At 54.1% G+C, this 16,153-nt stretch overlaps 1 protein-coding gene across 2 annotated transcripts in view; it reads right to left on the bottom strand.

The window, feature by feature from the left end:
* TSPOAP1 (TSPO associated protein 1) overlaps positions 1–14,697 on the bottom strand; it is a 67,248-nt gene extending 52,551 nt beyond the window's left edge. For both annotated transcript variants that reach the window (XM_030962593.1, XM_030962592.1), the window contains exons 1-3: positions 14,165–14,697; positions 2,372–2,479; positions 636–764 (exon numbers count right to left, since the gene is read on the bottom strand). In XM_030962593.1, coding sequence (XP_030818453.1) covers positions 636–764; positions 2,372–2,479; positions 14,165–14,443 — 516 coding nt within the window. In that variant the 5' untranslated portion in view covers positions 14,444–14,697. The remainder of the gene's footprint in view (positions 1–635; positions 765–2,371; positions 2,480–14,164) is intronic.
* Between the last annotated feature and the right edge of the window lie 1,456 nt (positions 14,698–16,153).

Below are 16,153 nucleotides of genomic sequence, written 5' to 3'. Positions count from 1 at the left end.
TGCGGACAGAGAGGGCAGCAGTGCCAGGAAATCCCCCTACCTTTTCTCCAGCACAGCTTTCACTTCCTCCTTTCCACCCTAAATGGCTTGAATTCCCCATCACAATCCCTGCTTTCCTTCAGGAAGGTGTGGCCAAGATCTCATACCCTACTGCTGCTGCACCATGTCACACACTTGAGGGTTCACAACAAGCTGCTGTTGGGTTGGAAAAGGCAGAAGCCCTGTGGCTTGCGCAGCATTTCCAGCGAGGTGTGGATGGGACAGAGCTGCCTCTCACCCCTTCCTGTTTTGCTTCACTGCACTCCTTTTCTTATTCAAATCCTTCCTGTTTCTTTTTGATGAAGTCAGATGAAATATTTTCATGACTTGCCCAAAGAAAGCTGAGTTAATTACTTTAAACTATGACCTTACAATAAGAAACCAAGCAGGAAGAAATTCCTCAAACCAGCCCCCAAGAGGAGTAGAAAAGCTGGCGATAGCTGGGGTTGGTGATTCTTGCTCTGCTATGACATGCAAAGCATGTTTGCTGCAGGTTTAAGAAAAAGGGAAAGGAAAGGCCTTTCTCACTCAATGGAAGCAGAAAACCAAAGGTCCTGGTGGTGAGGTGCTCTCCCAGCTCAGGTCCCGGCACCCACCACTTTGAGGTTTGCCTCCTGGAGCTTCCGGGCCCTCTCCTCCAGGCGCTTGGCGATCACTGCCAGCTCCGCGTTCTTCCTCTTCAGGTGCTTCACCTTCTCCTCTGTCTGAGGGAAGCAGCTCCTGCGCTGGAGAGCAGAAGGAAAAGTTGGAGGTGAAGCCCTTGCTCAGGAGCCAACATCTCACCCTCTACCTGACCTATGGAGAGCACAGAGGCCTTTTCCTGGCCAGGGCTTGGCCTGTTCTCCTGGAACTCTCCCAACCATTGAACACCAATCTCTGTTGCCTCTCCAGTCCCTGAAAACTGTGTTTTCCTGGTATTTTTGTTAATGTAACCTCTGAGTCCCCATAAAATGCCCTTCACTCCACCCCAGACCATCCCACATAGTCCCTCTCTATCCACATCTCTATTGCAGGCTCTGCTAGGACTCAACATGTCTCCAGCATCAGGGTATCCTGGCCATCCACCCTTTGGGCTTTCTCTTCCAGAGTCTTCCCAGTTATTTCCCCAGGATTATAGGACTCAACATATTCCTGAGGATTTGTACTGCACCACCACAGCAAGCTTATCCGTGTCCTTTCTGTCTTGACACCAAAGCCTGAGCAGGAGAAGGCAACAAAGGACTTTATGATATTTGCAAAGCAAATTTCCCTTCTCTTCCTATTGATTCTGTTCACTCTTAATCCCCTTTTATTTGTTATCTGTCTGTTCCAATAAGCAACCTCTTGCCAATGGCTCCTTCTCCCAAGGTCAAACCCACATGTGTTATGCTGTCTTTTCACATCAGTAGAAACGTCAGGTTGGCTGATCCCCACGATTATTTCCCTCCCTGCCCCTGAGAGAGTGCACCATGGGTGCCTGGGCTGGAAGGATGAGGCTGATTTTTAGAGTCAAAATTTGACACACAGACTTGTGCTTCACTAAAATGCAGATGATTGATAAGGGGTAACTCCTCGGGGTGCAGGTCATGCTGAATTTCTGCTTTTAGTGTAAGAAAATTATCTAAAATAAGCATTTTGAATGGGGTGATATGAATCTGAAATGCTGAGCAATCAAATTTACCCAGCATGGCTGGGCTGCACCCCCACACTGCAGGACTGGGTAAGGGGTGATGCTCTCCAGGGAGGATGCAGGAGAGGAATATCCCCTCTTTCCTGAGAGTCCTGGCTAGCCCACCTGGGGAGTCAGGGATGAGGGAGGGGGCAGAAGGCAGATGGCCCAGGCTGTGGCAGCCTGGCTTGGCTTTGAGGTGCAGTTGGGGAGGATCTTGGTGCTGGGCTCTCATGGGAGCAGGGGGCAGTGCTGCACTGTCACCCACAGACAAGGCTGAGTGAATCAGTGTTTCTGCTTTTCCAGTTAAAGAGGAAACAAGAGTGACTTCCCCTCCCCTGCCCAGCCCTCCTCAGCACTGCAGGGAAAGGTCCAGCTCTAGCTAATGGCTGCAGCATGAAGGCACCCAGGGGACTCATAGCACCAGACCTTTGTCCTCTGGCACTGTCCAGATTATCCTGTGAGCTCAAGAAGCATTTGGACAATAGCTCTGCACATGGTGTGACTCTTGGGGATGGTTCTGTGCAGGGCCAGGAGCTAGACTCCATGATTCTTGGGGGCGCCTTCCCACTCAGCATGTTCTGTGATTCTGTGATCTCTTAGAGGTGGCAGCAGACAGCAGTGCTCTGTGTCCAGCAGGACTCCCTCCCCACAGAGCATCCCATGACAGCATCTCCTGCTCACCAGCAAGCTGTTCTCCTCGGCCAGGCTGGAGCAGCGGTGCCGCAGGTCCTCCAGCGCACTCAGGAGCTTTGTGTTCTGGCTCACAAGGAAGCTGTAGTCAGCCCCACTCTGCAAAACAGTATGGAGAGGCAAGGCAGGACTTCACCTGCCTGAGGCATGTCCTGCAGGGCCACAGGGCTTCACCTGCCTGGGGCAGGGACTGCAGGTCCTGCAGGGCCACAGGGATTCACCAGGGGCAGTGGCAGAGGGGCTGCAGCCTCACACCAGCCCCAGCCCTGTGGTGAGCCTGGCCTGGCTGTGCCAGTGGCTGGCAGGGTCAGGGGGCTGGTGGCAAAGGGTGGATTGTGGGGGCTGATTTTAAGAGGAGGCAAGGTGCTGCATGTCCACTGGGGGACAGCTGGCCTTTGAGGCCACCCTGAGGGTGACACTGCCATCTCCATAGCTTTAAGAAGTCTTTCAACTTCCACCCAGAGAAAAAGCCGAGACCCTTCTGTTGTCCTGAGCCATGGTACCATCCAAACCGGCTCAGGTGAAACACGGGCAGAGCCAGCAAGACCCAGGCAGGCAGAATACAACCCCTGGCAACCCAGGAATGTGTGCTTCTCCCCACGGCTAAAGGATGCAGTGGCCTCCAGTACCACATGGCTTTGGAGGCAACCAGACTTCCTCACCCTCTTCTCCACACCAGCACTCGTGTTTGGCCCAGGAGCCAGATTCCACATCATCCTCTCTGTGTCAGCCTTGGCTCCGAAAGAAGGTGACATGCAAGATTCTTTGCAAACACCACCTTCATTTTGCCACCTCAAAAGCAGCAGCAGCAGCAGCTCTGCCAGGACCTGTATATAGAATTTTGTGGTTGCTGCTTCCTGCCCAGAGCAGCTCGCCGCAGGCTCTCTACCGGAGCCAGCTCCCAGCAAAGATTTCTGGGCTTTAGCAAAGCTTGGAGCCGAGTCGCTGCTTCACAGCTGCCACATGGCAGTGCCTTAGGAAGGTCCAGCAGGTTTCCCAGCAGCCAGGCAGGTCTTGTGAGACCCACTCCAAGAGCCCAGCAAGTCTCTGCTGAATGGCCACGACCTTCTCAGTGCACATAGCTCTGCCCTGCAGTTTTCCAGCCAAAGCTACTGGGGAAACATCTCTCACTCCCAAAGGAATGCTGCCCAAGCTTTCTGGGTAGCAAGAGCTCAGACAGGAGTTCAGCTCTAGGAGGTCTGACACTGGCTAAAACTCATTACACTTTGGAACAATTCTGGTTTCTCCATTGTGTCCATTGTAGAGATAGGTTAGGAGACCAGTGCCACAAAGTCCTTCCCACTGAATTCCCCAGCATGGTGCCATGTTCATGGCTCTCCCAACTTTTCACACCTGTATGGAAATGCCGTGACAAAGCAGGGAGGGAAAACACAGCCGAAAGAGGTTGAAAACAACAACTACCAAAAAAAAACCTAAACCAAACCAACCAAACAAACAAACAAACAAAAAAAACCCCCAAAAAATCAGAAGACAACACCCAGCCAACACCCTCACGTGGTGTCCCCAGTCCCATCAACCACTTGAGATGCCAGGATATGACATGCCACAAGCTGACAGACTTTTGACAGAGTGGTTTGTAGATGTCCACCCTCCCCACAGATATCCCAGGTTTGTGCAAACTGGAGTGAAATGCCCCATACAAGGAGACTGTACTGCTACCCACAGGTTGCAAAGCAAGAATACATCTTCCTCTATCTGCTCCTGGGGACACCACACTGCAGCACTTGGGTGCCCTCTCCTGCTCTCCAACAACTTTGGGCCACTTCCAGGGATGGTTAGGCCCAGGAACAAAGGAAATTCCTGAACCCAGCATCACAGGGATGCCAGGAAGTTCCCCTAGGAGCCATGTGCAACAGCACTGTGCCCAGTACCAGCTCCTGCAACATCAGTCCTATCCCTGTAGCTTTACAGGTACAGTCAGGTGTCCCAGAGACCATTTCCCCCATCACCAGCTCCATGAACAACAAAGCACTTCCTCTGCCTGAGAATCCACATAGGGGACACTGCAGGTGACAAAGAGGGGACAAAACAGGGCAGGTTCATGGACAGAGGGGTCCTACCAGGATCTCCTGTCCTGTGCACGGCAGTGCCTCAGGCTGGTCCCCTGCTGCCACCCCCAGAGCCAAGCAGGCAGCCCTGCAATGAAGTCAAACTGCATTATTTCCATATGTTTGCCACAGCCAAGAGGCCTCAAAATTCTTGTCTGTGGTTGCCCTGAGACAGAGCAAGCACCATGATCCAGCAGCCTCTGTGCTGGGATGGGGGCAAGAGAGCTTTTGAGGAGGAGCTGATGTGCTCCTGCCTCCCCCACCAGCCAGCCAGGACTTCTGACATCAGCAGCATGGAGTTTCAGTAGGGGACAATCAACACCTCCAGCACAGCATGAGGATATTTTGGGGAAATTTGATTACACTCAAATTTCTGCATTTGAAACCCCATTTCTGCAGCCATAAACCATTTCATTAGGGCAAGATGCAAAGGCTCATAACCCCTCACCCCCACCATGCCAGGCTGTCCCCAGCTCAGTTCAAGTTTTGTGTCACAACTCCAGAGCTCATGACATGGCAAAGGCTGGCATGTGCCTTCCCATTCTGTGGATGTGGCACCCTCCCCAGGCAAAGTGCCATGGAGCAGGGGAGTGTGGCTGTGTGCTCCAGGCTGGGGCCAGGCACAGGGCCAAGTGTCCCCTGTGCCAGCACGTCCCTCTGCAGCCGCAGCTCCTTGGGGCTTTGCCCAGAGAGGCACAAGGGACAGCAGCAGCAAGAAGACGTGGAGGCAGGAGATCCTTGCTGTGCCAGGACGTCTGTCCAACACGGGGACCTCACTGCCACAAAAGCTTTGCCAAACCTTCCTGTTGGCTCTGAGACAGTGCTGGCTGCATCAGCTGAGCCCTCCTCCAAGACCACAGAGAGCCTGGAACTGAAGGGCTGTCTAGACGTCATCCCACGCTCATTAAACATTCATTTCCTATAATGAAATGGCTTTTAATTTATCAACTGCTCTGCAGTTCCTTAGGATCCCGCACTGCACGGCGCAGCCTCGCTGCTGCCTGCACTCAGGGCTCCCATGGTGCTTTTCATGGGGAGCTGGAAGAAATCATTAGGTAGGAGAGACACAGAGGCTCCCCCCAAAGTGACTCATCCAGATGAAGACATACAGAAGTGTCAGCAGGAGCTGGAATACAAATGCATTCCTTGGTCAAGGAGGTTTTCTGTGAGCCAAGGCAGAGCTGACACCATGGGGCAGCAGAGAGGGTCTCTGGGCAGCCACATTCCCCAGATCAGAAGCATCCTTGGCCACTAAAAAATTAACCTAAAAATTAACACAAGTGACATGGTCTTTTGCCACAGGGAAAGTTTCTTAAATGAGAGGAAGGCAGGAGCAGAATAGCAGGGATGCTGAGGGAGGAGAGCAGCAGGCACGTGGCTTTGAAACCCGCGTTTCATCTGTCATCTCTTTTGGCAGGTAGAGCCCAAAGTTTCTCCAAGATGCATTGAAAACAGCAAAGAAAGAAAAGCCTCAGCATGGCAGCTGCCAGAAAACTGCTGCTTTTTCACCTGAAAGCTTCAAATGGACCAGAGAGCTGCAGCGGCTTTTGCAGGGAGAGGTGCCCAGCCAGGCTGTTAAATGGGTCATGCAGGCAAAATCTCTTTGGAGCACCTAGCATTCAGCACAGCCCTTAAAGTCCTGCAGAAAACTTGCAGGAGGCCATTGGGGGACAGTAAATCAGCCAGGCACTGCCTGCAGCCGTGCTCTGCAATGCGGCTGGGGCTGTGCCGGCACCGCAGCACGGCCTGGCACCCACCGGCCCAGGGCTCCCCCAGCCAGCCCCGGGAAACAGCCAAAGTCTAAACCCAGTCTTGCTTTGAAATCCCTGCTGAAAGCCAGAGAGGGAGGAGGAATTTCCCAGGTAGCCCCATGAACAGGAGGCCTCAGGTAGCCTTAGAAACAGGCAGGCACACAGCTGATTTGAAAATATACCTAATTTGAGGGTGTAGAAACCACACACAATTTAAAGGTGTATAAACCATTGACAATTTCAAGATGTCCTGATTTCTCCATCTGCAGCTGATCCAGGGTCCAGTTCCTAGGTTTGCTTTGCAGGAGCCATCTCTGAATACAACCCCCCTCTGCAGACACCTTGCAGAATGACCTAGGTGAAGCTATCCCAGCCCTCCTGCTATCTTGGATATATTAAATCAACCACCTCTCCTTCATTTGAAATCATTGTCACCAAGCCTCCACCATGCCAAAGCCCTTTAGCTGTTCATTCCACCTGACTTTAGTAATTAGTTCCCTTAACTTCTCAATCGTCTTCACTTGGAAATGAAGCCTGTCATTGCCAATCCATTTTCTTCTCTTCCAGACAGTTTCAAGGGAATCAGCCACCTCACAGGACAAAATTATTTTCCATAGGCTGCTCTTCTGCAGTGCCCTCACTGCATGTCAAAAGCAAGACAAAAATAGCCTCACCTCCTGTTGGGTCAGCGAGCAGAGTCAGCCCCAGTGCTGCAGCACAGCGAGCAGCCAGCACATCCCCACCCAGGGAACAGGGACAGTGCTGCCAAAGGTATGGGAGAAGTAAGAGACATGCCTGGGATGAAGCTCGATTATCCTGCCACTCCTCTGGCAGGCAGTGTGTCCCACTGTGCTTGTCATGTTTCCTTCCTGCATTTTGCACCGTTCCTGGTTTCAGACACAAACATCTCTGTTGTGCCTTTGCCTTTAGGGCACTTCCCCACAGCCCTGTGTGCTGCCAACTCCCCTTTCCATCAGTCAGCATTTTCTCCTGCTGCCCATCCCTCTTCCAGATTACTACTTGCCCTTATTTATGTGATTTCCTCATTTATCTGATTTTTATCACCCCATGTAACAAATTCATGGAAGAAAAAATCCATCCAAGGCTATTAACTTCAAAAATCCTGCCTCCAGCATGAGGAGTGCTGGAGCCATGAATTGGAAGATATTGAGGGAATATTCAGGGGAGCAGTCACTATACATTTGCTGTTTCTCTGCATTTCCCCAGGCATCCTCTCGTGCACACTCTCTGACCACTGCCAGCTCTTCATATACTCCTGACTGGGTGTTTAAAATGAGATGCAGCTGAAATTTGGGCCTTGCAAAACCATGTTTTCTCTATCTTAACACCCTCTGTGGAAGCACCATTATGAATTCCAGGAACACAAACTGAGCTATTCCAGGAGGAGAATAATCAGCTCAATAGCCCTGATGGACCTGGCACACTGTCCTTTGATGAGCTCAGCTTCTCCAGCCTCCCAACCAGGGAGAAATTAATGTTCCTGCAAAACTGAGACAGGGAAGAATGTGAATGGAAAATAAACTCCCAAGGCAGAGGATCAGCTCTCCGAAATCCAAGGCTGCAGCTGAGTCCAGAGTGCAATGCGACACAATTCCTCACATTTGACAGCAAATCCAAAAGGCATGAGGATTTGCAACAAGATGAGAGAAAATGACATTGAAATACCTCATGGCTGCTGGGAAGGTGGTTCTGAAATGCTCCTGAGGTGCTGCACACGTGATTCTTCATCCTTCACCATGAGACAGAAAATAGGGCAGGGAATTGTGAGGAATGAGGGTTTGGAGAAGCCATGTGCAACACTGGCAAAGGACGGGTGCTGCTCAGGCTGCAGGTTCTCATCTGGCTGGACACGGATGGTGTCGTCAGTTCTTTTGTTTGGCCAGTTTGCTCCTGGCCCTGCTCTCCAGTGGGCTATGGAGATGTGTCCCTGCTTCCAGATGGCCATGACCCACCTGAAGCAGAGGCATGACAAGGTCTGTGTGGCCCTGGACAGGCTTTCCCCAGCTGTGACCCAGATCTCTCCGTGTTAAGCACAGAGTGTTTTGCAATCCCAGGTTGTGTGCAGCCACAAACTGCAGCTGATCCATCAGATAACCTGCGGCAGCACCAGGTTGCGCAACACTCCTCAAGTACAGGAACATCACCCTCCTACTCTTGGGCCACTGTGTGACCCCTGGCCATCCCTGTTGTCCCCTGCAGGGTCTTTGCCCCCCTGCACACCTTGTAAGAAAGATATCTGCATTTTGTAAGGTGAAAAAGAGGTACAAAGCCTGTTCTCCCAACCACCCTTTAAACGCTGGTGTACAAGTGTCTCCCTTGTCCCTTACCAGCTTCCAGAAAGATCTGACCAAGCTCCGCTCTTGGTAAAGCAGGACTGTGCTCATCCCCACTGCACTCAGGGGACGTTGCTGTTTCACTGCCCGCCTGGGGAACGTGTGGAAGACAGGCTGTGCACCATAAAACCTGGTCAGGCTATAACATTCTGAAGCCAAGACAGCCAAGCTGTCTTTTTCCCCCACTGCAGAATTTTCTGGGTGCTGCTGAACAAATCATTGAATCTGCAGAGAAGTAGCTCATGCAACACTATTTCCACTATATTAAAAAAACGCAAAATGTAGAAGATGTGGGAAGCAATGTGTGAAAAACTTCAGTGCAAACACAGAAAGACTTTGCAACCTCTGCTGCTGTCTACTCATGCACATTGCAAATTATTTGAGCTAAAACATGGGTACTGGCTTAGTATAAGACATTTCTGGAGCTTTTTGTTGCTTAGCTCTAAGCAGAGGTCAGTCTGCAGCTCCCAGCGCTGCAGGCTCAGGCCCAGACCACCCTGAGGTCTTTGCAGAGCATCTGGACTCTTTCTGGATGCCATGGGTCAGATAATTCTATTTTGTGAACATGCAAAATACCCCAAAGCCCCTGGTGAAGAATGATAAAATTTTGTTCTTTCCAGGTTTGGCATTTGATGGCTGGAGTAGGGATGATTGTTCTCTGATATCTCATCTTTCCTGTAACAGAAACTCTAATCCAGAGAAACACTCCCAAGAAAGGCATGAGACTTCTGCCTTCACCCTGGGAAGCCACTGAGCTGTACCTCAGTAAATCCCCTGCCCATACAGAAGAGCCACAGCCCTCTAAGAGGATCATGGCTTGCAAAGTCAACACCAACTCTCCTCACCACAGAGCCTCAGCAGCAACATCCTGATCACAGGTGTGCTTTGATTAAGTGGAAATACTTGATTCCTCAACATATTCAGCTCTGAAGAGGTATATTTGCTCTTCCACCTCGCAGAGTACATCAGGGAGCTGAGGGGCAGATTTTGTATGTACAAGGCAATTTTTGCCCAGAAATCCGCACTGCAGTTTCTCACCCACTTCTTCCCATTTTCCAAATCACTGGCAGCTTCCCAGGGGCCAAGAACACATTTTATTTTGGGTCACATTGGCTAAAATCCTGCTCCAGTTGCCCAGGCTATGGCATGATTAGATAGGAAGGAATTGTTCCCTGTGAGGGTGGGCAGGCCCTGGCACAGGGTGCCCAGAGCAGCTGGGGCTGCCCCTGGATCCCTGGCAGTGCCCAAGGCCAGGCTGGACAGGGCTGGGAGCACCTGGGACAGTGGGGTGGGACTGGATAAGCTTTAAGGGTCAACCCAACCACTTTGGGATTTTGTGATTCAAGGTTGGGATCAGTGTTCTTGCTCACCTTGGTCATGGTCTGGCAATGGCCAACAGCAAGACGGTGTGACAGCCCTGTTCCAAACCCAGATTATCTCCACCAGCCCAGAGGAGCCAAGGACACAGCGAAGAGGCACTGCTTGGTGTCACTCACCCTCCACGTCCCACACAAGTGACCTGGCCAAACCATTTGGACATGTCTTTGCACAGAAGGCATAAGCTTAATCAAAAAAAGAGCTAAAATGAGCATAGTCTCACTTTGCCTTGTTTTCCATTCATTCCTACAAATAAAGAGGCACTGGCTCTTCCTGGCAGGCAGCTGCCTGAGATGGCCATGCATCCATAGTGCTGCAGCAAGCAGCACTAAGGCATTTGCATGAGGCTGTGCACTGCCAAGCCAAGGAAAATTAATTTACTCAGATTTTGAGCATGATGGAATACAACCTTTTAATTGGGATTGAAAGAGATGGCAAGAACTGGCTCCATTGCCCAAGGTCTCCCTGTCCTACTGCCATCTTTCATCCTGCTGACCTACCCTTCTCAGTCAAGGGTGCAGCTCTACACACCCTCAGATACTAAATGAACAGCTTTGCCAATGGAAAATTTGAAGCTCTTGAAAGACCACAAATTCCTGCAAAAGGCACTGAGCTTATCATTAAATGCAGTTTGGCCTGAGCACTTGATGTGGAGGATATTTACCAGTATTTTACAATTCTTCCTGTGTCTCTGCTTTGTTTTATTAAGCCCCACTGGGACCAACACGTTTTGGTGTTGGGTTTTTTTTGGTTGGTTTTTTTTTGCAGCTATTTAAATTCCTACTCACTGGAGGGCTCCTTGAGTTAAGCATTTTCAGTTGGGCTTACAGATTTATTGAATATTCTCAGCTCCACATGACCTCAAGGGAAGCTGAGGCTAGGATTTTAAGAAATTCAAATCCAAAGCAACCTCTTGTGATTGAGAAGAAGTCACAAGAACCAGCTCAGAGCACCCTAACTGTGCCCCTTGCCTGTGTGGTTCTGGGATGGGAACAGGGAATGGTCAGCTGCTGAGCTCATCCCTTCCATGAGTGATCTGGGGAGCTTGGGGAGATGAGTAATCCTGGAAGGGAAGGATGCAGGGAATATGCAGAAAGTGAACAACTTTGATCCTCTTCCCTTGTCCAGCGTAGGGGACCAGGAGGGAGCCTTGCCTTCAGCAACCCACTCCCAAACCACTCTGAATTTTTTTCCAGGGCCAAAGCAGATCCTACTGGAGCAGCATCCCCTGGGAGATGCAGGCAACTGAGCTCTTGTGGGAAGTGCTCTAAAATCCATCTGACAGCATTCTGGGAACTTTCCAATTTCCAGACAGACTGTATCTGTGCCACTTTATCCCATTCTTCCTACACAGACAACGTTTTTCTCCTCTGATATTCATTATTTGGATTGGGATCCCACCCCTTCAGTGCCTGGAGATTCTCAGCAGCAATTTCTTATGTCTCATGTCCACACAGAAATTTTGGGAAGCAAGACCAGAGCAATTCCAAAGGCCCAGGAGAAAGGATACACTTGTGACAACCCCCCAGACAGCATTATCCAGTGGGGCTGTGGAGGGACACACTGCTCTGCCGAGGAGCTGGGAAGCCTGCAGTACCTTGCAGGATGTAGGCACATGTGACAAATGGATGGAGAGATGTGAGCACAAACCTCAACAAGGAACATTCCCACCAGGCTGTGAAGAATATTTCTCTGGTGGGATCCCAGCCCCTGGAGATACTCAACACTTGCCAGGTCAGGGCATGATCAGCCTCTTCTGTCTCTGGAGCCTTCTAGGGGCAGAGGCTGGATGGGAGGCTCCAGGTGTGTCCCCTCGTCCCACCTCCCAGACTCTAGAGTTCCTCTGCCATCTCCCAGATGGGAGACGGGCAACAGCTCTCCACACTCTGCACTCAGGAGAGACGCAGGCAAGGACGCCAAGATTAACTTGACCTACAGACAGTCTTAATGCCTCTCCACAGCCTGTCCCCCAGGGAATGGCTGAGCAGTGGTGCCAGAAGCTGGGACACACAGCAAGAGCTTCATCATAAAATCAACATCTTTAATCAACTCTGTCAGCGATGAGCCCTCAGGAGGCTCTTCCCCACACCAGGAGAGGACTCCCTGGAGGCAGCTGTCCTGTTCACATCATGCAGCTCTGACATCCCAAGGACAAACGTCCTAAAGGAAGCTTGGCTCTGGCAGCGCAACACACAGGGTGTGTCCCAGCCTGCCCAGGAGCAATCAAGCTTTGCAAGGCAGCTGCGCAAGCCTGAGTTGGCCCCAGCTCTAAGAGAGGACCCTGTCCTGCGGTTGGAGGGTTGTTGCTCCACAATCCAGCAGCACCAGCACTGGGGACAGCAGCACTGAGCTCCCTCCTGGGGCTGAACTGGAGGCCTTTCACATCCCTAAAGCCACTTGACTCCAGGAGAAACTGCTGGATTTTTTTTTCCTAGGAAAACACAAGGTAACCTTTCTGAATATCAACATCAATTTTAAGGATGGTACTGCCATGGTACCACCAGCACCATCCCAATAACATCACAGTGCCTCTGTGGCACTGCTGCGATGCAGCAGAGTAACACCGGTCCCACAGCACCATCAGTCTGGCACCAGAGCACATCACAGCACCACCAGCACCACCAGTCCCACCACAGTACATGGTTATCTGATGGTACTACTATGGCGCTGCCAGAATGCCACGGGAAGGCTCCCACCCAGCCGGGAGCCTCCAGGATGGCAGGAGAACACTCAGTGCAGCCCAAGGACCAAGACAAACTGGATGGCAAGTGCTCAGCAGTCGCCTCCATAGAGACCAATAGGGGGGACCCACTGCAGGGATCAGCAAGAACTGGTGCACTGCTCCCACCCCACAGGTGCAGTTCAGCTGCTGGAGTACCCACAAACACCCCTCTGAACCAGCCACCTGCCCTCCTTCCAATCCCAGCCTTCCCACCCAGGCTCCCACCAGGACAGAGCACCACTCCCTCCCTTGCCAGCCAGCTCTCCCAAAGGAAAGCATTCCAGGACACACTGGGCAGGGCTTGTGCCAAGCTGGTCTAGGGGAAGGTGGGCTGGAATGAGATGGCTTGTAAGGTCCCTTCCAACCCAAACCATTCCAGGATTCTCTGAAGACAGTAAGTCTGGCACAACTGACTGGACTCCTAGGATACAAAAGAGGGGTGGGAGCAGAAATCCATCCCATTCTGCTGCCCCATATTTTGACTGTGGTGCTTTTGGCATAGCCAGGGCTGGAGTCAGAGTCCGACCAAGGTTCAATGTGGTTTTTCCCTATTATCACAATAAACAGCCCTTCAGAACAGACCCGTAACAAACTGGGCTGCAGTGAAATCATGTTCTCCCTCGGAGGGTTTCCAGGGGCTCCGTTTCTCCCACAGGCTGCTCCAGGCTGCTCTCCAGCTGGGCTCAGCAGCACGGCACAGCCTTGCTCAAAACAGCCCTGCTAAACCCCGACCAGCACTGGTCAGCTCTTCTCCCCTGCGCTCAATAAGAAAAAGGCAAGAGCCATTTTCTCCCCTATTTTAAAAGCACCACAGAGCTTCCCCAGATTCCAGGAGACCTCAGGAAGATGGCTGATGTTCCCCATGGGAAAGCGTGGCAAGCTGTCCTAAACAGGGTGAGCCGATGAACTTCTGTGACCTAGATCAAGGCGGTGAGATCCTGGGGGAGCCTTTTGGGCTGTTTTTAGGGAGATGCTGCAGGGGCCGGGCATTGCACTGCCCCGAGGTGCCTGGGTGCTGCCTGCAGGGGCTGGTTCCTCCTGCAGTGGAGGTGCCCCAAGCCCTCCAGGGCTCCCCTGAGAGGAGAGGGGATGCTCTGGAAGAGGGCGGCACTGAATCATGTCCCTGCCACCACCTGCAGAGCCATCGATGCTGCCGGAACGGGGACATGCTGCAGGGATGGCTCAGCCTTGGCTGGTGCAGGGCTGTGCCTGCTCCAGGTGGGCTCTGCCCAGCGCTGGCTCCGTCAGGGCTCCAGCAAGACCCCGCACCAGCCCCAGCGTCTTCGAGGGCAGACGCAGCTGGAAATCCCTGCTGAAGGGCAGCAAAGGCTCCTTTCTCTCGCGCGGGTGTGTGGCAGCGGCTGTGGCAGGTGCCGGCCCCACGGGGATGGTTTTGTGGATGGCTCAGCCGCAGCCCCGAGCTCCCAATTCCCCGTTCCCGTCTCGTACCGAGGTGACATCCTCCCGCGTCTCCCCAAGAATGAGCAAACACAGCCCGACCCCCGCCTTACCTTGGGGGATCTGTCTGTCCGGTCCATCGCTCGCAGCGGCCTGACGAGCTCCGGTGCGGAGTGAACCCGCTGGGCGTCCGGCGGAGGGACGCGGGGGGTTCCCGAGGACTCTTCCTGGGGCTGGGGTGCTCCGTCCTGCTCCGACCCCGGGGACGGCTGGCAGCCGGCCGTGTCACCCCCCGCGCCTTCACGCGTGTCCAGGTCCGGGCGGACGGAGGCGGCGGGGACACCGCTGTGCCCCGGGGCCGCGCCGGGCACGCCGCGCTCCGGCTCTTGCATGGCTGGGGCAGGGCTGGGCTCACTCCGCACCGGCCAGGGCTGCCCGGGACGTCGGGAGCCGGCAAGGGAAAGCCGAAGGCATCAGAGCGGCGGCGGGAGCAACCCGGGCCGCGCTCCTCCGCGGCGGGACCGGGGTCGGGGGCGGCCGCAGCAGCAACATCCCCGCACCGGGGCTGTCTCCGTCCCGCACCGGGAATGGCTCCGTCCCCGCCCGGATCCGCGGCTCCCCGTGCGGAGGCTGCTCCCGCCGCCCTCAGGCCCCCGCCGCCCCCGGCCCCATGACGTAGCGGAGAGGCCGGGGGAGCTGCCAGCCCCTCGCCGCGGCCCCGGGCAGCCCCCGGCGCAGCCGCTGCCGAGTCATCAATACGGAGCCGGGCCGGGCACCCCGGGGGGGCCGCGCCGCGCCCCGGGCCGCCAATGGCGGCGGCTCCGCCCGTTTCCACGGCAACGCTGCGGGAGCGGGGTCTGGTGCCTATTGATGAGGCGGCGGCGGGGGGGGCAGCCGCGCTGAGCCGCATCCCCCTGCACCGCATCCCCCCCGCACCGGGGCCGGGGAGCCGCCGGGATGGGGGTTTGGGGACAGCAACGGCCCGAGCCCCTGCTCGGCTCTGCCTCAGGACTGCTCAGTTCTGGCCCTGGATACCTGACTCTGGCCAGGATACCTAGCTGTGCCCCAGAGATGCTCAGCTCTGTCCCGGGAATGCTCAGCTCTACCCCCGGATGCCCTGCTCTGCCCCAGGGATGCCCATCTCTACCTCGAGAATGCTCAGCTCTGCCCAAGGATGCCTGATTTCCTGCAAGGATGCCCACCTCTGCCCCCGGCTGATGCCCGACTTTGCCTTGGGGATGCCCTCAGCTCTGTCCAGGATGCCTGGTTCTTTCCCAGGCTTGCTTGCAGACCTTTCCACCGTGTGAGCTAAACCTCGGTACCTCTCGGACACACCATGCTGGAAACAACCCTCTTCTGAAAAGGGCTGGGCCCTGCCTGCAGCACACCCAGGACAAGTGGCAGAGCAGTGGTGCGGGCAGGCAGGGAGAGGATGGTTGATGTGACCCTTGGTGACAGGAGTTCGCAGCATAACGCCACAGCCGAGCGGGCACCGCCATCCCCGAGCACACAGAGCAGGCAGGCGTGTGCTCTGTCTCTCCCTGCCTCCTCCCTGCCGTGCTGTGTCTTTGATGAAGATCACATCATACAGCAGGCATCACTAATGCTCGGGGGAAAACCACTGGGCCACCCTGGGGGACATCTGTTTGGCCCTGCTCCCCACCCCCACTCAATGCTTGACTCGCTGCAGAGCAAGGTTTGCCGATCCCAAAACCCAAGAGGGATTGATTACCCCCAAAGCCCTAAGCAGCTGGGAGAGGTCCTGCCTCCCCATGTCCTTGTGTGTGGTAATAGCTCTCAGTCCCACTGCTGGTGCCTCCCTGCTGCAGCGTGGGGGTGGCGTTTGGCATCTCACACATGCTGCTCCCTTTGTGGCGGTGGAGCCACCAGGAGAACCTGCCTGGGGCCACCTTCTCCAGAAGAGGTACCGTGGGGGGTCTTCAGCGCCCCTGTCAGACACCACTTTGTAGGCGCCTCCTTTGAGCAGCTTCTCCAGCCCATCCAGATGGGCACGTGTCACCTCTTGAGCCCAACGCCATCAGCTGTGTGTCACATCTGCCTGAGCCCAGGCAGCACAGGCAAGGCAGCATCGAGACAGTAAA

This window comes from Camarhynchus parvulus, chromosome 19 (genome assembly GCF_901933205.1).
Source record: "Camarhynchus parvulus chromosome 19, STF_HiC, whole genome shotgun sequence".
Taxonomy (NCBI): Eukaryota; Metazoa; Chordata; class Aves; order Passeriformes; family Thraupidae; genus Camarhynchus; species Camarhynchus parvulus.
Note: the sequence above shows the minus strand (reverse complement) of the source record. Positions and strands in the feature narration are given on the sequence as shown.